At 42.6% G+C, this 21,379-nt stretch overlaps 1 protein-coding gene across 1 annotated transcript in view; it reads left to right on the top strand.

The window, feature by feature from the left end:
• Positions 1-21,379, top strand: part of NRK (Nik related kinase) — a 334,012-nt gene that overhangs the window by 206,305 nt on the left and 106,328 nt on the right. Inside the window, exons 23-27 of the mRNA XM_044306320.1 lie at positions 954-1,124; positions 8,929-9,046; positions 10,542-10,700; positions 14,308-14,451; positions 16,446-16,580. Of these exons, the coding sequence (XP_044162255.1) occupies positions 954-1,124; positions 8,929-9,046; positions 10,542-10,700; positions 14,308-14,451; positions 16,446-16,580 (727 nt within the window). The remainder of the gene's footprint in view (positions 1-953; positions 1,125-8,928; positions 9,047-10,541; positions 10,701-14,307; positions 14,452-16,445; positions 16,581-21,379) is intronic.

Raw genomic sequence — 21,379 nt, 5'->3', positions numbered from 1 at the left:
AAACCGATTAGGGCTCATGGCTCCAGACCAGAATGTCGCAGGGAGGTGGTTCTGGGACCAATGGATCTGCCTGGGTTGCGGCTACCAGTAGAGTCCAAGCATGGTACTGGTATGTATATCTCCCCTCCCTAGCATCCCACCACCAAACTATGACCATGGACCTGTTCATCGTGGCCACAGGGACACAAATATGCCTCTGGTTTATGTCTGTGATGGACGGGCAATTCATAATTCCTTATGAATCCCTGGTTACATAGTGTCTGATAATGTTCATTGAACTGGGGAATGGCCTAGACCCCCTGCAGAGAGGTTTTTCCTGTTCCATTAGCTGGATTCCTGGCTTGCTGAATGGAGGTGATGAATTGTAAACAAAGGTGGCTTCCAAGAGGTTCTCTGCCAGTTGGCTGTGCTTTGAAGCATGGCCCCATGTGGAGTTCACTACCTCTGCTATCTAACAGCTGATGGCTGGTGTGGGAACATGGGTGACATAAAATAATTATCCATATTCCTCACACTTCTATAAGCAAAACATTACCCACATGGGATGAGGGAACTAGACACAATCATTTTGAGGGTTGAATAGGGGGTTAACAAAAACGGAGGTTTCCTCTGATCGAATAAGGGAAAGGTGTGAAAATGTTGGCACAGTGAATACAGGAGGAATAATTTTTGCTTTGAGCCTGTTTAGGTTTGTGCTGTATTCCCATTATTATCTTATATATCATACTAAGTGTACAACCAAATATTTGTATTAGCGACACACATGAGAAATAGGTTTATTACATCATAAATAAGAGAGTTGCTGCTGCCAGGTACAGCGAATAGTCCTCCGCTCTGACATTTGTCTTTGCCACAGATTACATTTCTTTTGGAATGATGACAGATTTATCTTTCATGGTGCAGAGGGATCCGGGTTAGTTTATATTTCAATCTGCTGCATTATGTGTTAACAGGCGGCTGAACAGCAAAGTTGTAGCAGCAATCAAGGACTCTGGAGCTCTTACAATCAAAATTATCTCCTGCCAGATCTTCTGCAACAGAGCCATCCTTCAGAGACCTCAGTGAATCAGCACAAAACTCCTCAAAAAAGTCACAAGCCTGTGAACAAATCTCCGAATGATCAGGTGAAATCATTATGTTTTATATCCTGCTCTGCTTGTTCACCCAAACATGAAAGAGACAAAGAGAATGATCACTTGTCCTCCTTTCCGCAGGTCACCTTTCGTACCTATATTCTCAACAGAGTAGATACTGTCAGTGCAGAATACTTATGTTCCAGTTTTATCAGGTTTCTGCAGAACACTTCCCCTTAAAATCCAAAAAAGAGATGTGGAGAATATAAATTAATGATTTGTCCCTTTTTTAATTTATAAAAAAATAAATTCAGCCATTTCTTAGTTTTATCTGCTGCCAAATAACACATTTTCTTAGTTTTTATCATATCACTGGATCCCTAGGCATATTTCACATTCAGAAATGTAAAGCTAAGTGACAGCCTGTGGGCGTATAGCCGACTGATACAACATCTGACAGTGCCTTATCAACCGTAAGTCCACGGGGAGCCAAGATAGAGGATGGGAGTGGTAGTGGCGCTGACTATAGGATGTGTTACAGTGGTCTTCCCCAGGCCGTTGCTCCCTAGGGCGGGTGCAGTGAGATGAAAACACACCTTTTCATCCCTCAGGGCACTTCCTGTAGCTAAGGCTTCTGCCTGATGGTAGTTTTTTTAGTCTTTGGTTTTGGTGGTTGTATGAGTGCAAGGCAGGACATTAAATGGTCCAATGGCCGATATGTGATGTAGTAGGAGTCAGTATCCCGGACAGATACAACACATTGTCCTTCCTTAGTTGAATACAAAATAGGAATTGTGGTACATCCAACAACAGCCTGTACACAGTGCACATTCTCCTCAGATGTCTGTGCATCAGTTAGGCAATGTTGGAAGTAATGGTTTTCTGATTACAATATCTCTTGATAAAGTCTCTTTTAAAAGAATCTCTGTCTGGTGACTGTATTCTATCAATAACTCCTACAATGCACATTGCGACATGCAGGTTCAACAATACAACTGGCCAAATCGTTACTGAGTTGTATAGTAACATAGTACATAAGGCCGAAAAAAGACATTTGTCCATCCAGTTCGGCCTGTTATCCTGCAAGTTGATCCAGAGGAAGGCAAAAAAAAAACATGTGAGGTAGAAGCCAATTTTCCCCACTTTAGGGGAATAAAAAATTACTTCCCGACTTCAATCAGGCAATCAGAATAACTCCCTGGATCAACGACCCCTCTCTAGCCTGTAATATTATTAAGCTCCAGAAATACATCCAGGACCCTCTTGAATTCCTTTATTGTACTATTGTATAGGGTGTCTTAACACGTTACTCTTCTGCAGAAACAGGGTCTGGAAAGATTTATGCACTCTTCCTTGCTGACTGACTCCTCTCCTGGCCCTGCAGATTTTCCAATTCTGTCTTTCTTCCTCTATTGCAGAGGAAAGCAGAGGATCCCATGGATATCTGTTAGTCTGCAAATTCTTGAAGCTGGAGGCCCAAGGAGCCTCCTTCTGACTACCTAGATCTATCTAGAGCTAGGGGTGGAGCCAGCCATCCCTTAGCTACCTCCAAAGAGGGCTGAGCCTGGATAATTAAACCTGTTTGTGCTTACACCATGCATAGACATACAAAGTATACACTGCATTGCATAGAATAACATTGCCTTACATTGCTGTACAGTACATTGCCAAATAATTGCAGATACCCCTGTACTGGTATACTGCATTAGAACAATTGTTAGTGTATCTTTAAAGGCAGCATGCACATTCCCTCTTCCCTACGATATTGCCCATCAGAGTATGGTCAGACCAACCTCAACACACTTTAGATGATTGATCTGTTCCTCTGAAATCTGTCTGGCCAGCGTTTATCAAATGTGTACTCCCAACTTTAGGCTAGGACTAAACAGCAATCTTGTGATCAATGGTTGTCATGCTACCAAGGATCACAGTGTAGCAGTGCATCCATAGAAATTGCAGGGTTGGTTTTTATTCCAATTCTGGGGTCGCGGTCATGGCAACTTGGGAGTTGCGCTACAACTCCATTGTTTTCTATGGCCGCACTACTACACTGCATTCCTTGGTCGCACAACAGCTCTCGCTCAAGATTGCGGTTTAGCCCCAGCCTTAGGGTAGGTTCACACCACTCTTTTACTGACCAGGCAAGCTGTTCCGGCAGACAACAGCCTTTCTGAGTTCACCGGATGCCTCCTAGGTGGATACTGCCATTCACCACCAGACCCTATTGACTATAATGGGATCCGTTGGGGATCTGGTCACTTTCTGGCATAAGTGCAGGTTTTCAACCAGACAAAAACTGTTGCATTATAGACCCCTTTCAGATGAGCGAGTTCCACACTCCAGACTCGCAGCGTGAGTATGCGGCAGCTCCCGTCCTGACCTCCCAGCACTGACGGGTCGCATAGCATTATACTGATTCCTTACAGTTCTGGAATGTATTGGATAACACTGACATAATGCTGCAAGTGTTATACAGTACATAATGCTGCAGGTGTTAGTGCTGGAAGGTTAGGATGGGAGCTGCTGCTCATTGATGCTGTGAGTCTGGAGTGCGGAACTCGCGCGTCTGAAAGGGACCAATAACAACGAAGTGCGGAGTCAGTATCCAGCTGGGCCAGATCCTGTGAACTCCGACAGGCTGTTCTCTGCCCGAAAAGCCTGCCAAGTGTAAGCTATCCTAATTCAATGATAAGACAGTTTTGCCACCACAAGGTGTGGCTGGCTGCACGTGACCAAACAATTCATGTAACAGCCAACAGCCGCCAGATTTTGCACTAAGCTTGTACAGCCATTGGCCACAGCGCGTGTTGGAGGGGCTTTGAACACATGCAATATATGGTCTCACTATAAGGCCTCATGCACACGACCGTTGTGTGCATCCGTGGCCGTTGTGCCGTTTTCCGTTTTTTTTCGCGGACCCATTGACTTTCAATGGGTCCGTGGAAAAATCGGAAAATGCACCGTTTTTCAGCCGAGGCCGTGATCCGTGTATCCTGTCCGTCAAAAAAATATGACCTGTCCTATTTTTTTGACAGACAACGGTTCACGGACCCATTCAAGTCAATGGGTCCGTGAAAGAACACGGATGCACACAAGATTGGCATCCGTGTCCGTGATCCGTGGCCGTAGGTTGCTTTCATACAGACGGATCCGAAGATCCGTCTGCATAAAAGCTTTTTCTGATCTAAGTTTTCACTTCGTGAAAACTCATTTCCGACAGTATATTCTAACACAGAAGCGTTCCCATGGTGATGGGGACGCTTCTAGTTAGAATACACTGCAAACTTTGTACAAGACTGCCCCCTGCTGCCTGGCAGCACCCGATCTCTTACAGGGGGATATGATAGCACAATTAACCCCGTCAGGTGCGGCACCTAAAGTGGTTAATTGTACTATCATATTCCCCTGTAAGAGATCAGGGCTGCCAGGCAGCAGGGGGCAGACCCCCCCCCCTCCCCAGTTTGAATATCGTTGGTGGCACAGTGTGCCCCCACCATCGCCCCCCCCCTCCCTCCCTCTATTGTATTAAATCGTTGGTGGCACAGTGTGCCAACCACCATCGGCCCCCCTCCCTCCCTCTATTGTATTAAATCGTTGGTGGCACAGTGTGCCAACCACCATCGGCCCCCCTCCCTCCCTCTATTGTATTAAATCGTTGGTGGCACAGTGTGCCAACCACAATCGGCCCCCCTCCCTCCCTCTATTGTATTAAATCGTTGGTGGCACAGTGTGCCAACCACCATCGCCCCCCCCCCCTCCCTCTATAGCAGTAACATTGGTGGCAGTGTGCGGTCTCAACAGTAGAAGATTCATACTTACCTGCTTGCTGCTGCGATGTCTGTGTCCGGCCGGGAGCTCCTCCTACTGGTAAGTGACAGTTCTTTAGCAATGCGCCGCACAGACCTTTCACTTACCAGTAGGAGGAGCTCCCGGCCGGACACAGACATCGCAGCAGCAAGCAGGTAAGTATGAATCTTCTACTGTTGAGACCGCACACTGCCACCAATGTTACTGCTATAGAGGGAGGGGGGGGGCGATGGTGGTTGGCACACTGTGCCACCAACGATTTAATACAATAGAGGGAGGGAGGGGGGGCCGATGGTGGTTGGCACACTGTGCCACCAACGATTTAATACAATAGAGGGAGGGAGGGGGGGCCGATGGTGGTTGGCACACTGTGCCACCAACGATTTAATACAATAGAGGGAGGGAGGGTGGCCGATGGTGGTTGGCACACTGTGCCACCAACTATTTAATACAATAGAGGGAGGGAGGGGGGGCGATGGTGGGGGCACACTGTGCCACCAACGATATTCAAACTGGGGAGGGGGGGGCTGCCCCCTGCTGCCTGGCAGCCCTGATCTCTTACAGGGGAATATGATAGTACATTTAACCCCTTTAGGTGCCGCACCTAAAGGGGTTAATTGTGCTATCATATCCCCCAGTAAGAGATCGGGTGCTGCCAGGCAGCAGGGGGCAGTCTTGTACAAAGTTTGTAGTGTATGGGGACGCTTCAAGTTAAAATATACCATCGGATTGGAGAAAACTCCAATCCGATGGTATAAAAGAACTCCAGACTTTACATTGAAAGTCAATGGGGACGGATCCGTTTGAAATGGCACCATATTGTGTCAACATCAAACGGATCCGTCCCCATTGACTTGCATTGTAATTCAGGACGGATCCGTTTGGCTCCGCACGGCCAGGCGGACACCAAAACGACTTTTTTTTCATGTCCGTGGATCCTCCAAAAATCAAGGAAGACCCACGGACGAAAAAACGGTCACGGATCACGGACCCACGGACCCCGTTTTTGCGGACCGTGAAAAAAAACTGTCGCGTGCATGAGGCCTAAGGCCTCATGCACACGACTGTTGTGTGCATCCCTGGCCGTTGTGCCGTTTCCCGTTTTTTTTCATGGACCCATTGACTTTCAATGGGTCCGTGGAAAAATCGGAAAATGTACCGTTTGGCAGCCGCATCCGTGATCCGTGTTTCCTGGCCGTGAAAAAAATATGACCTGTCCTATTTTTTTCACGGCCAACGGTTCACGGACCCATTCAAGTCAATGGGTCCGTGAAAAATCACGGATGCACACAAGATTGTCATCCGTGTCCGTGATCCGTGTCCGTGATCCGTGTCCGTTTTTTCCTATCATTTCTATGGCAAACTTGACTTAGATTTTTTTTTTCATTTTTTCATGTCCGTGGATCCTCCAAAAAACAAGTAAGACCCACGGACGAAAAAACGGTCACGGATCACGGACCTACGGACCCCGTTTTTGCGAACCCTAAAAAAAAACGGTCGCGTGCATGAGGCCTAATAGTACTCATATTCAGCCAATTCAGGTGTACGTGCTTATTGCGGCAATTAAGGTCTTAGCTGTCTAGCAGCTTTTCCCTATGTATGGCCATCTTAAGAAATAGACTTTTTACCAGAGTGATCGATGGTGACAGATCCTAAATTTTGCTTTTTATTCTTTCTTATTTTTGTTTTCTACATTTATCTCAGTAAAAAAAAAAAATGTAAGAGCTGAAGCAACTTTATAGGATTTAAAAATAACCCTGTACTAAACTAAAAAAGTCCAAATAAGGTAATAATAAATCATTTACATAATGCAGAAATCTGTTTGCTGCACAAAAGTGTCACAAGAGATACACAGAAAATAATTTGTCTGATATACCATTTATAAACGTTACACATAAAAGTACAGGTTTGGAATAGTTGTTTCTTACGTTGCTGGCATTTATTAATATACAGTTTGTGTTCTTTTAGTTCTAGACTAAAACTCTTTATTAAAAACTGTCACAATAGTGACATCTATAGGTTGTTAGTAGTCATTACCAAATTTGCTAACAGACCAAAGGCATAACAAAAAAATTGTATTACAGGGTAATAATATATATGTAGTACAATATCATTAAGGCATCATGCACACGCGCGTATCCATTTTTGCGGTCTGAAAAACGCACATACCGGCTGATTGCATCCAACATTTTCCCTCCTGCAGGTCCTGAAATATGTTTCAAATGCCTATTCTTGTATTTATTTTTTATTTTTTGCGGTGCCGTGGAACGGACATACGGATGTGTATCGATCAGCACAAAATGCGGATTAGATTATGACTGAAGCTACGCATTAGATGTAAACATCATTTGAAATGAAAATGAGACAACTTTTTATTTGACATGACACAGTCAGGCTTCATGCACGCGGCCATGTGCGGCCGTTCTGTACATTGTGGACCGAAATTTGTGGTCCTAAATGCACGAGCAACGTCCGTGTGGCGGCCGGGACGGTTTGAGACCCAATCAACTTGAACATGTTCTATTTTTTTGCGGTGCGGAAGTGAATTGGTCCGCATCCGTGATGCGTGGAGCACACCGCCGGTGCCCGCGTATTGCATCGGCCATGTGCATGAAGCCTTAGACTCATCTTTTGCCTTTGTGCTATTAAATATTAAATAAGTTAGTTTTTCACCTTGTTGGCAATCTCTTTGCTTCACACAACTCTTTCCTTTACTCATTAGTTGTCGTAAGATGGGATGAAAGTGGCAACAGGGGTTCTTAGCAACCAAAAATATATAATGTGCCGTGGACAGAATTGTATCTACATTGGTGGACAACCCTGAAGTAATCATTGAGTGGGTCCCCACATGGGATGGGTCCATACACATTAATGGGGAGCACCCAACTCTCCAGGGGAAGCGACTGCTTTGGGGCCCAAACTCAGAAGGATCTCACCCAGGACTAAAATATTTTATTGTTAGGGTTCCCTTAACAGTATTATAAAATTACATTATATACAGACACTGTAGGAAATGGACTGAGCTTCTGCCTGGCCTGGTCTAAGAGTGATCTTGACTAGCCACAGGTGTGGGGGTGGGGAGCCCTGTTTAACAATTTGCTGTGGGGCCCAGTCAGTTCTAGTTATGCCACTGCAACTCTCCCCTAAAAGTTGGTGTCAGGGGAAAAAAAATATATGGTGCTTTGAATTCTAACACCCAATCCTTTTATTGTCATGATAGATAAGCCCCTGCTAGAGGTATCTGGCAGCAGCTTTCTCCTATTTTCCCATTGAAAACACACATACACACAGTGAAACTGAGTGTCTATATGTCTATGGGGTAGTTGGGAGCAAAGGCTCTATGTGACCATACACCTTAAAGAGCCATTGGAAAGAGGAATAAGCTGCTGAAAAACACCTCTGGTGGTGGTTTATCTCCCATGAGAGCAAATTATTGGATAGGCTGAAACCCAACATGTCCTATTCCCTTCTTTCCCCAACGTCTGCCTTCAGTAGAAACTTGGGTCACCCTTAGCTCATTGCATGGTCATCTGGTCTCAAAATCGTTGGGTTCAGCTGACATCTAATGTGCATGGACAGCCTTAGGTATGGATACGCCTACAAAAATGTGTTTGATTTATAGCAACATTAAAAGCCTCACTGTGCCCAATTTCCAATATAATCCCACTGCATAGCAGCAGTTTACTTCTACATGTACTGTACATGAAAACTATTTCTGGAAATCCTTACTCATCATAATGTATGGCTAATCTAACATGAGTTTTATTAGCTTCACCTAACCATGTTGAGGCCAGTGTGGCTATTTAAAATGCAATTAGATACAAAATATATTAATTAGAATCTTGCTCTGCCAATAATTTTATATTGATTAGCTAATCAAGTTGGAGTTTACATTTATATTTCAGTAGATGTCAATCCTAGTCATTGAGATGACGATCGACTGAACTTGCCTGAAAGCAGCATTTTGAATGTTTTCATACAGTAGATAACCACTTAAATTATCCTTATAATTGTATTTAATGTTATATTTTCTCTACAATTATCTTAGATGCCAAATGGCGAGAGTCCACTGCCAAAGAATAGCTCATCCTCCACTTCATCATTTAGTGCATTCATTGACCCACGGCTGCTGCAGTTCTCACCTCCAACAAGCCCTACATGTTCCCGTGAGTACATTTGAGAAAGATGTGGGTCTGCAGATGATAACAGTCAATGATGTGCGGTCTTTAGTCCAAACCTATCATAAAACTGTTCATTCTGATTACAACCACAAAGTCAGTCATGGCAAAAGCTACACGTTTTGAGCCCTGTGAGACAATTGGCTGAAGCCCATAAGGCATGCACATTCAAGATGGAGATGAGCCATAGCATCTGTGGCCCAACTCTCAAACTGAGGTCCAAAAAGCTGGTGGAACAGGGCCAAATGGCGACAGTAACATTTACAAGTCAGGATATTTTATTTTGCAAGAATAAATATGTGTGTGTATATATATATAAATAATTACACAACAGCACTTCCAATGCCATGGGTGAATAAAGGATCCCACTATTTTCACCTATTAGAAGTGCTGCGGTGTAATTATTTTTATTTATTATCACTTTGATAAGTGCAATACCGCTGGCTCCCCTTGTTAAAAGTTTTTTCACAAGGTGTGCTGCCCTGAACTTCGAATAGCTATATATATATATATATATATATATATATATATACATATATATATATATATATATATATATATATTCATGGGTCTGTGTGGTTCTGGTGGGGTCAGCAATGACAGACAACACAAGACAGTGACATTCAAGTCCATTATTCACTTTTCAGCATAGACATGTGCATGACATGAACAAAATAAATCACCTTGCCCGTCTGGGCGCTAACTATACATCAGGTTACCTCACCTAAGTACTCCAAGACACAGGGAGATCAGGCTTTGCACAGCCAACAGGTCATGCAGCTTCCAGGCTCTGACCCTGAATGAGGCACTCAGCCTCCCCGCAATGAGCCCAGCAGCTACCAAGGTACCCACCATTCCATAAAAATCTAGGCCTATAAAAAAACACTGTAAAGAAATGTGCCTCAGCAAACTACATTTTTCCTGGACTCTTTTTGCATCACCCATCTGAGAATTCTGGGTGAGATATACACCCCCTCCAGTACTTTACCATACACAGTTTATATATATATATATATATATATATATATATATATATATACATACATACATACAAAAAGAAAAAATGGCAGCACCAATTTAAAAAAAAAAATCAGCGGGTGCTATGTTTCAGGGTGTAACTTCTTACCACAAAATAATAGTAGAAAGTGGACAGCACATCCAGTAGAAAATCGTGGTTCATTGACTCATGTGGGACAGTGAGGCAACGTTTCGGCTCGGACACAGAGCCTTTCTCAAGCATGCATCTTTTTGCCTCACCCATCTGAGCATTCTGGGTGAGATATACACCCCCTCCAGTACTTTTCCATACACAGTTTGTGTGTGTATATATATATATATATATATATATATATGAAGACATTTTAATTTTGTTCCTTTCTTAATTAGTACTTGGTCTTGCCCTAAATAAAGTTTTGCATGCACAATGTTTAAGTGTTTTTAAAGTCATATTCATGTCTAACTTGCCCTTGTCCTTTACATTTAGCTAGTGGCACAAAAATTGAGCCTTTCCGCAGAGAAAATGCTAGGAAAGGCTCGGTTGTCAATGTTAATCCAACAAATATTCGACCTCAAAGTGACAGCCCTGAGATTCGCAAGTATAAAAAGAAATTCAATTCTGAGATCCTCTGCGCTGCTCTATGGGGTGAGTTTATGGAATTACACATATAGCAATAGAAATATATTTTTTGTTTTTGCAAATGACTATTTAAGGCCCATCTCCATTTGCTGCACAATGTCTCCTTCAAATATCACTCTCAGTAGGAGATTGCACACACATTACCATCTTTCTTGTTCCTCAAAATGTTTCTCTGGGCTTTTATTGGTTTAACTGAAGGAAACTGGAAATTGATATTTTTGTGTCGATTCACAACTATGTAAATGTAACAAAGATATGTTTTGCACAAAAGTTACCTGGTGCAATAAACAACCATTTACAGTGATGTTCAATGTAGAACAGCAGCAATTTCAGCATATAAAGAAAACTGCAGTAGTGCCCATATGTCATTAATACTGTTCATAGTGTGTGTATAGTGCTTTTTTACCCAATTAACCTAGAGCTTCATTCCGCTTTCTGCTGGTTGCTATTGAAATCTGTCAACTCTGCGTTGACAGATAAACTAATACAAAGAGTTGCTCCACCTGGGACATTTATGACATATATACAGGATATACCATTTGTCCGATAGGGTAGAGGTCCCATCTCTGGAACCAGCTCCAGCTCCTATCTCCAGAACGTTTCCATCAGCAGGAATTCTATGTTTCTATCAGCAGGAAATGCTAGCAGAATGCTTGGGTGTATAGGCAGAGGCATTACCAGTAGAAAGAGGGAGGTGCTCATGCCGCTCTACAGAGCACTAGTGAGACCTCATTTGGAGTATTGTGCGCAGTACTGGAGACCATATCTCCAGAAGGATATTGATACTTTGGAGAAAGTTCAGAGAAGAGCTACTAAACTGGTACATGGATTGCAGGATAAAACTTACCAGGAAAGATTAAAGGACCTTAACATGTATAGCTTGGAAGAAAGACGAGACAGAGGGGATATGATAGAAACTTTTAAATACATAAAGGGAATCAACAAGGTAAAAGAGGAGAGAATATTTAAAAGAAGAAAAACTGCTACAAGAGGACATCGTTTTAAATTAGAGGGGCAAAGGTTTAAAAGTAATATCAGGAAGTATTACTTTACTGAGAGAGTAGTGGATGCATGGAATAGCCTTCCTGCAGAAGTGGTAGCTGCAAAAACAGTGAAGGAGTTTAAGCATGCATGGGATAGGCATAAGGCCATCCTTCATATAAGATAGGGCCAAGGGCTATTCACAGTATTCAGTATATTGGGCAGACTAGATGGGCCAAATGGTTCTTATCTGCCGACACATTCTATGTTTCTATGTTTTAACGGGGACCCATCGTGCTTAGCCGGGAATGGAGAGGTGGCCATGGCCTCTCCATTCACTTCAATAGCCAAGTGTGGGGAGGTCTCTATTGTAGACATAGGAGCAAGTCCCAGAGGAGGAACCTACACCTATTGGACATTTATGGAAAATTATGTGGATATGCCATAAATGTAATAGATGGGAATAACCATTTAATTTTAGATGGAAACTGAAAAATTAAGAATGTGTGGTTAGACCAAGACATCTTGTGACCATCCTTTGATAGGTGGACCTGCAATACGTAACCGGTAATAGGATCTCATAACATTAGGATTATGTCTTACCCGTTCTACTGACCTTAAATCTTTTCCAAATGTCTTACAAATATGTTCACACAGCTGGTTCTACCTATTTTCAGTGGAATTAATGATACATTTTGAGGCAGCAAGTTATAAGAACAAAAACAAAGTCAATATTTGTTTCACTGGGGCTGAATATTATTACCAAACTGAAGGTCATCAGGGCTGCACATAATGTACAGCAGCTATTTATTCATTGAAAATATAATAACCCTGAGTTTCTTTTTATTTGAAGCAATTCTGCATTTTACAGAAAACACAAGGATTATCTCAATAGTGAAATGTACACATTTGATTTTCTGAATTGTTGAAATTACTTTATATCAGCAATATGTGGCAAATATACACTAACGGAGTATTCAATAAAAAAATAAAATAAACTGAACCTGAAGAGCTTACCATAAAACAAGACATGTGTGATAAAAGAGTTTAAAAAAGAGCCTATAAAAATTATCCTAATCTATTATGTTACTCATAGGGGTAACAAGAACAGTAACAACAGTACAATCAAAGTACCCAATGTAAACAGTTTCAGAAGACTTCCCCCAATAAACATGTTTGTTAGGCTCTTAGACATTCTTAATCTTTAACCAGGGTTCCTCGGGGCATCAATAATCATGTATATTGGCACATTGCCTTTCATTTTAGCTGTAGCTGCTTTTCTCAGCCTGTGGCAGGGTCAGCTTGCTTGTCTGTCTAGGTCTAATCCTTTACAAAATGGCTCCCGAAAAAGTAGCCGGCCTCCAATATCTGCAAATCAAACCGCCTAATAGTAAATCTGTCTTAGTTGTCCATAGAAACCAATCAGAGCACAGCTTTAATTTTTGCAGAGGCCTCTAGGAACTGAAAGCCGAGCTCTGATTGGTTGCTATGGGCAACAAAGACTGATTTATTATTCAGTTTGGATAAAAGTGGCCTATTGTGTCCGAAAGATGGTGTTCTCCCTGGAACAGCGAATAGTGATTGTGGAAGGCTATGTGCAAAGCAGATTGATTAAGGAAACGCAAGAGACCTTTGCCGACAAGTACCCAGAAACAAAACCACCCGCTAAACCAGTCCGGTTCAGAAATGGCATCAAACTGGCTCTGTTGCAAACATAAAGAAACCGAGGCCTCCATCGATCAGGACTGCTGAAGTTGTGCAAAAAATTTTGCATAACGAATGCAGATGGTTGTATTATCAATAACAGAAACGTTAATGCTGAACCCTGCTAGATGCTAGTGTGAAAGTAGCCTTAGGCCGAATGCACACGGCCGTGTTCCGCGGCCGAGAGCGGTCCGTGGTATGCCGGGCTGGATTCCTGTTCAGAGCAGGAGCGCACGGCGTCATTGGTTGCTGTGACGCTGTGCGCTTCATACCACCACTACACTACAGTAATACACTCGTATAGTGTATTACTGTAGTGCAGCGGCGACATGAAGTGCACGGCGTCATAGCAACCAATGACGCCGTGCGCTCCTGCTCTGAACAGGAATCCAGCCCGGCATACCACGGACCACTCTCGGCCGCGTGCATTCGGCCTATCGGCCTAAGGTTGTGTATAGGAAAAATGCACTAGAAATAATGCCACATAAAGGTTTCCCCCATGAAGTTTAAAAGTGTCAATTCCTGCCTTGTTTTCTGCTACGGAATAGAAATCCTCGTTTTAATCCATGTTTAAAAATCTGCAGTAAGTAACACTAACTTTGTAAAAATCCACACCTTTGTATATTCTGGTAGTTTTTTCACCCACTGTAGAAACACCCTAATTATTCAGTTGATTCATACAGAGAAAATTAGTTGCCTAAGTCATACTCTTACTTTAGCTATTCAAGAAAAAAAAAATACACTTACTGCAGTGAAATTAAATGATCAATATGGGAGAAATAGCTAAATTTCCTGGAGCATTTCTGTCATTGTGCCCTCATTGTGCCCTCCAAAAGACTCCTATGCCATTTAGTTGCTGGTATATACATGATGATGCCCGTGTGAGTTGTGTGGTATTTATTTTGTGCGACGTGCCCTGTTATTGCAGGTGTGAACTTGCTGGTTGGAACAGAGCATGGCCTATGGTTCCTGGACAGGAGTGGACAAGGCAGAGTTTATTCCCTTATAAGCAGAAGACGCTTCTACCAAATGGATGTTCTGGAAGGACTGAATATTCTCATCACCATTTCAGGTGGGTGATGGCACCACAAGTCTTTACAAGTGGACTTTACACACTGATTCTGATATCACTGGAATGTTCACATCCTTATATTTGCTCTTCAGTCATAATTATAATTAGAGATGAATGAATCTTCCAAGATTCGCTTAGTTTCGGATTCGCCAAATTTTTCAAAAAGTTTGGTTCGGGTCCAAATCTATTAGTTCCAAACCAAGGTTGCTCCAATTGCCCTGGAAATTGGAATATAACCCCCTCTAGTCCTCTAAAACCCAGTTTTTTTTTTATGAGAAGCTTCTATCTCATTTCACAAATCTTTTACGAATTCCTTTTTCATTTTCCCTCACCCGTCCCCTCGGTCTGATACAGCATCAGGTGTAACTGTATCTACAAGCAAACTGCCGTTATTGCTTGGCTGCAAATGACTGTAGTTACCTACTGCCTGGTGGTGACAGAACACTATCGACTGATAATGCATTGGGCACCGTTTTTCAAGATTTGTCCGAAATGTACCAGAAAAGATTCAGTGCCTAAAAAATGGGAAATTCGGAATGAATCTCTGAATCTGCAAATAGATCCGCTCATCTCTAATTATAATGTCATTAATGACTGTAAAAGTACCTAATGCTTCTGCATTGTCGGGCGATTGAACGTATTTCTTTCTGGCATTACCCAGTAAAGTCCAGTCTCTTGACAATGTTCAAATTTATAGGAATGATAGGATGTTTGCCATACAGGGAAACCTTCAAAAGGAATAAGATAACAAGCAGGTAACGTATTATAGACCCGCGTTGCATGGGTCTATGATACAGCATACATAGATTGCTATAGACCTTGCTTTCATACAAAGGTATCCATAAGAAAAAAAAATGCATCACAGGCTGTATAATGGAGGCATTCTCCTCTGAGATCATTGCTTCTAGTGAAGAATATGTGTCCTCCCGCAAGCACATACAGAGTACCTACTGGTCCTTAATATGCAATGCATAAGGACTCCATGGGCCATTGCACTGACTCCTTGCACACAGCTTTGCCATATGCATGAGATGGGTGTTAAATATTGCTAATAATAAATACTTTGCTAAACCTCCATAACATAGTAGAATATATGCATAAGGTAAAACCTCCTCTGTGGGCCGTGCTCCTAAATCAATACAGATCATACGTCCTACTTCACCTCATAGCGCTGATCATATCTAATGGGTTACAATTAGGGATGAGCAAATTTCTGTTTTCTAGTTCGGCATACAAGGTTTGGGTTATCTAAGAATTCTGTTATGGATTCCGCTACCACGGACCTTGTACGCCGAACTTGAAACAGAAGTTCGCTCAATACTAGTTACAATCATAGAAACCCGAATATGTCCCTGTAAAAGAGGATTTCTTCAGGAGATAGGTCTGTTAAGATATAGACCTTTACCAACAGTGAACAGGGGGCTACAAACAACTTAATTTTCTTTAAAAAATAAAATTAAATACATAAACAGAACAGAGTAAAATAATAAAAGAAGTCATAGTCCTCTTATTATTCCCTGATTTCCTTTTCCGATGCTTCCCAGTGCCCAGTGGTCTCTACTTTCTGGTCCCTCTAGAAATTTAGAGAACAATGGCTCAGGTCACTGCTGCGGCCAGTGATTGGCTGAGCGGTAATTTCCTGTTTGTCAAGAGGCACCAAGAAATACTGACTGGCAGAGGACTGATAAGTTGGAACGGGAGTAGCGGGGATCGGTTGGGTATGACTTATTTTATTATTTTACACTCTTCTAAGCCTTTTGATTATTTTTTTTTTTTTTTATCCAATCAGCCGACAACCTCTTTAATTCTTCATTCTCTACAAAAGGCACACATACGCAGTCAGGCCATTAAACTTAAAAGCATCTTTTTTATGGAAGGAAACCAACATGGCAAGATAAAACCTGCAATGATAATGTGTCACGGACACCTGCTGTACATACTACCTATTATCTTTACTGGAAAGCTAAAATATGTGTCTATTTTTGTATCTTAAGGCAAGAAGAACAAATTGCGGGTTTATTACTTATCATGGTTGAGAAATAAAATCCTACGGAATGATCCAGAAGTAGAAAAGAAACAAGGCTGGGTATCTGTGGGGGACCTGGAAGGTTGTGTACACTACAAAGTTGGTAAGTGCATGTATAATAGTATACGTTTATCATAGTATCATTTTATTACATGCATTCTCTTTTTATTTGAGTAAATAATATAGATCAGTGAAATGTATATATGAAAATTTTTGTATCTTTTTTTTCACACATACTTTAATTTCTTATCCACTTTGTTCACTGTGCTGAAAAGTACCCTTTAAAGGAAATGTTTCAGCTCTGAAACATCCGCAAACTAAAGTAAGTGGGGTGTAGTATAAATGATGCCGAGTCCGGTTATGTAATTTTAATCTTTATACTCACTTGCATTCCGATGCTGTGCTCCAACAAAACAGCAATAAAAATGCATTGAGAGGACTCATTCACATATAGGAGAGGACTCAAAAAAATGCATTTTACTTCTGGTTTGTGTGCACTACATCGAAATGCAAATGAATACAAAGATACAAATTACATAATTGGACTGCACCACTTACACATAGTAACATAGTTTATAAGGCCGAAAAAATACATCTGTCCATCCAGTTCGGCCTGTTATCCTGCAAGTTGATCCAGAGGAAGGCAAAAGAAACCCTGTGAGGTAGAAGCCAACTTTCCTCACTTAATGGGGAAAAAAAAATCCTTCCCAACTCCAATCAGGCAATCAGAATAATTCCCTGGATCAACGACCCCTCTCTAGTAGCTATAGCCTGTAATATTATTACACTCCAGAAATACATCCAGGCCCCTCTTGAACTCTTTTAGTGAATTCACCATCACCACCTCCTCAGGTAGAGAGCTCCATAGTCCTACTGCTCTTACCGTAAAGAATCCTCTTCTATGTTTGTGTACAAACCTTCTTTCCTCCAGACGCAGAGGATGTCCCCTCGTCACAGTCCTGGGGATAAATACACGATGGGAGAGATCTCTGTACTGACCCCTAATATATTTATACATTGTAATTAGATCTCCTCTCAGTCGTCTTTGTTCTAAAGTGAATAACCCTAATTTTGATAATCTGTCAGGGTACTGTAGTCACCCCATTCCAGTTATTACTTTAGTTGCCCTCCTCTGAACCCTCTCCAACTCTGCTATGTCTGCCTGTTTCACAGGAGACCAGAACTGTACACAGTACTCCATGTGTGGTCTGACTAGTGATTTGTAGAGTGGTAGGACTATGTTCTCATCACGGGCATCTATGCCCCTTCTGATACAACCCATTATCTTATTGGCCTCGGCAGCAGCTGCCTGACACTGATTTCTACAGCTTAGTTTGCTGTCCACTAAAATTCCTAGGTCTATTTCCATGTCAGTGTTACCCAGTGTTTTACCATTTAGTATGTACGGGTGACTTGCATTATTCCTTCCCATGTGCATAACCTTACATTTGTCAGTGTTAACCCTTATCTGCCACTTCTCTGCCCAAGCCTCCACCGCTTACTCTAGTTTTGAGGTTGTTTTGGAGATGTCAGATTTCCTTTAAAGATAAAGAAGGTTTAGAAAGCCCTTTTATAAATACCCTATTAGGGCATTAGAATTGTTTGAGAAGGTGCTCCACGGAGGACTCTCATCTATTGACTGCAGTGAAGAGTGCCTACAAAGAGTGCCTCTTTCTCTAGAGGACCCTATATATCTGTGTATTAATTATTTATTTTACTTACTTGGTATTGGACTGACCCACCACAGTACCAGAGGATCCTCCAGTAGGCCCAGGCTCTACCATGGTGGGCACCAAAGCTCCTTGCCACAAGGGTCTATTCCTTAGAATCAAAACCTCTTATATATCTGTTTCCCCCCAGTGTGTCCTGTTAGCATAAAGAAAAGTAGGGAACCTACTTACATGCTTGCTATAGCCTCTGAGCACACAGGTCACCCTCCTCCAAAGGAAAAGATTTTGTAAAACTTGTGTTTTATTCATTTAAATTCCTGTTCATTCAGGACTTTGAAGTCAAGGAGACGGTCCTATTGGTGACTGACAGCCTTTCCTCTATGACACCCCTCTATGTGCACATAGAGGTAGCTGTCAATCACTGATAGGGCCGCCTTCTTGACTTCAAAGTCCAGAATGAACAGGAATTTAAATGAACGGAATACAAGTTATACTGATTATTTTACCACAAAATTATATATCAATCTGCTCAGCTTCTCCTGTTCTATAACATGCTACCTGCAGATTAATTTAGATTTTCATGGTGACAGATTCCCTTCATTTGCAGAGCATAGAGCAGGGTTAGGGTGGTAGACAGAGATAAAGGCGGGTGCAGTTCTGTGGGTGCAAATTTTAACTTGAATCCTACACTGTACGAGTAACCAGTGCAATGACTGGCACAAGGTGGAGGCATCAGAGTAGTGGTTAGACAGATACTGTAGATGGGCCTAGCTGCTGGATTCAGGGTGGATTGGAGAGGGGGGAGTTTAGTGAGGGGAAGACCAATTAACAGTGAGTTACACTAATCAACTCAAAAATGGCTCAAGGCAACCATTTGAGCTGTAGGCGGCAAGCGATTGAATATAAGGGGTGAAGACAAGATCTGTGTCAAACGGTGGGTGTGCTGCCTAGGCGTTATGGTGTATCCACACACTGAGAGGAGGATATCAAGTTTAGACAAGTTAAGGAGAAATCACAAGTAGTTTAATTTTTGAAAGATTCTGTTTCTATCACGATCGGCGTGACTATCACATACGTGACACAGAGGGAGGGAAAGAGGAAGGCCCTGCCCAAGTGAGAGGGAAGGTGGTGACCCCTGACTCACCTTGCGGCTGGCACCTGGCTGCCCTGACGTCCCTAGACGGGTTCCTCACCCGTACGCCGATCACGTGCCTAAAACCCTGGCTTTCCCTAAGATGAGCCCTAGATAGTGAACAGGGCGGTGGGAACACTAGTCCGCACCACTAGCTCTAAAGGAAAACACCAAGGGGAGGACAGACAATACAGACTCAACATATAATCCCAGGTGGGCGACAACAGGAGACAACAAAAAGCCCAACAGGGATCCGGAGAGTAGCACTCTGGAACAACAACCAGGATTAACAGCTCCAGTGGGTCAGTATAGAAGTCTAGGCAGGAAGCTCTATAACTGGCAACTAGAGAAGTGTGAGAGGAGAATATAAGGAGGTTGGGAGTGGCAGACAAGAAACAGCTGAGGAGGAGAAGCTACGGATCCCTGAGTGAGACAAAAAGGATTGCAAGGCAAACACAGAAAACAATCACTAAGAAACAACGTGATCTTTAGACATAGAGCGCGCAGCCACCCGCTGCGACTTCCTAACCCCGGGTATAACTGTCATGGTCTTACCTTCTTACTGTTCTCCTTCGTTTGACATGTGCTGGCGGCCATCTTGGTTTCTGGGTTTCTTGTAGCCTCCCACCCTGCGGCTTCTCCTTCCCACTGGGAGGAGCTGGATGCCTAGCTCATATATATAGGAGGTCTGTGGCTTCAGTTCCTTGCTTGGTCCTCCTGTGTTCACATGCTTCTAAGACTGCTGCTGCTTCTGGTTCCTGATCCTGGCTTCGTCTGACTACCCCGTTGGTTCCTGATCCTGGCTTCGTCTGACTACCCTGCTGGTTCCTGATCCAGGCTTCGTCTGACTACCCTTCTGGTTCCTGACCTCTGTCTACGCAAGACCCTGCTTCGGTTTAGCCATCCGTTTGGACTTTTGCTTACAGCTTTATTTTCAATAAAGCCTTCTTATTTCCACTTATCTCTTGTTGTACGTCTGGTTCATGGTTCCATGACAATAACGGAGTCAGACGTGGCTCTTGACACCCTCGTGACAGTTTCAGAAAGAGAAAAGACACAGTGGACAGTCATTCACTAGTGTTCTGTAGTGCAGCAGTGATGAGGTCACAAGATAAAGTATATAGTTGGGTGTTGTCAGCATAGAGATGGTATTGAAGACCAAATCTACTGATGATCTGTCTAATTGGGGCTGTGTAAAGAGAAAAGAGGAGAGGACCTTAGACTAAACCCTGAGGGCCAGCAAATGACACACTGAAAGAGTGGCAACAGAGAGATCTATCGACCTATCTATCTATCTATCTATCTATCTATCTATCTTGTTCCAATGATGAAACCCCCCCAGTGTTTCCTCTGAACATAGATGAAGCTGTAGAATCTCCATACATACCTGCTGTAGCCTCTGACTATATACAGTTGCAAGAAAAAGTATGTGAACCCTTTGGAATGATATAGATTTCTGCACAAATTGGTCATACAATGTGATCTGATCTTCATCTTAGTCACAACAATAGACAATCACAGTCTGCTTAAACTAATAACACACAAAGAATTTAATGTTACCATGTTTTTATTGAACACACCATGTAAACATTCACGGTGCAGGTGGAAAAAGTATGTGAACCCTTGGACTTAATAACTGGTTGAACCTCCCTTGGCAGCAATAACTTCAACCAAACGTTTCCTGTAGTTGCAGATCAGACGTGCACAATGGTCAGGAGGAGTAATTCAATATTCTTGGGATGTCTGGTGTTAATCGCTTTCTTGAGGTCATGCCACTGCACCTCAATCGTCTTGAGGTCAGAACTCTGACTGGGCCACTCCAGAAGGCGTATTTTCTTCTGTTTAAGCCATTCTGTTGTTGATTTACTTCTATGCTTTGGGTTGTTGTCCTGTTGCAACACCCATCTTCTGGTGAGCTTCAGCTGGTAGACAGATGGCCTTAAGTTCTCCTGCAAAATGTCTTGATAAACTTGGGAATTCATTTTTCCTTCGATGATAGCAATCCGTCCAGGCCCTGACGCAGCAATGCAGCCCCAAACCATGATGCCCCCACCACCATACTTCACAGTTGGGGTGAGGTTTTGATGTTGGTGTGCTGTG

This window comes from Bufo gargarizans, chromosome 9, assembly GCF_014858855.1.
Source record: "Bufo gargarizans isolate SCDJY-AF-19 chromosome 9, ASM1485885v1, whole genome shotgun sequence".
NCBI lineage: Eukaryota > Metazoa > Chordata > Amphibia > Anura > Bufonidae > Bufo > Bufo gargarizans.
Note: the sequence above shows the minus strand (reverse complement) of the source record. Positions and strands in the feature narration are given on the sequence as shown.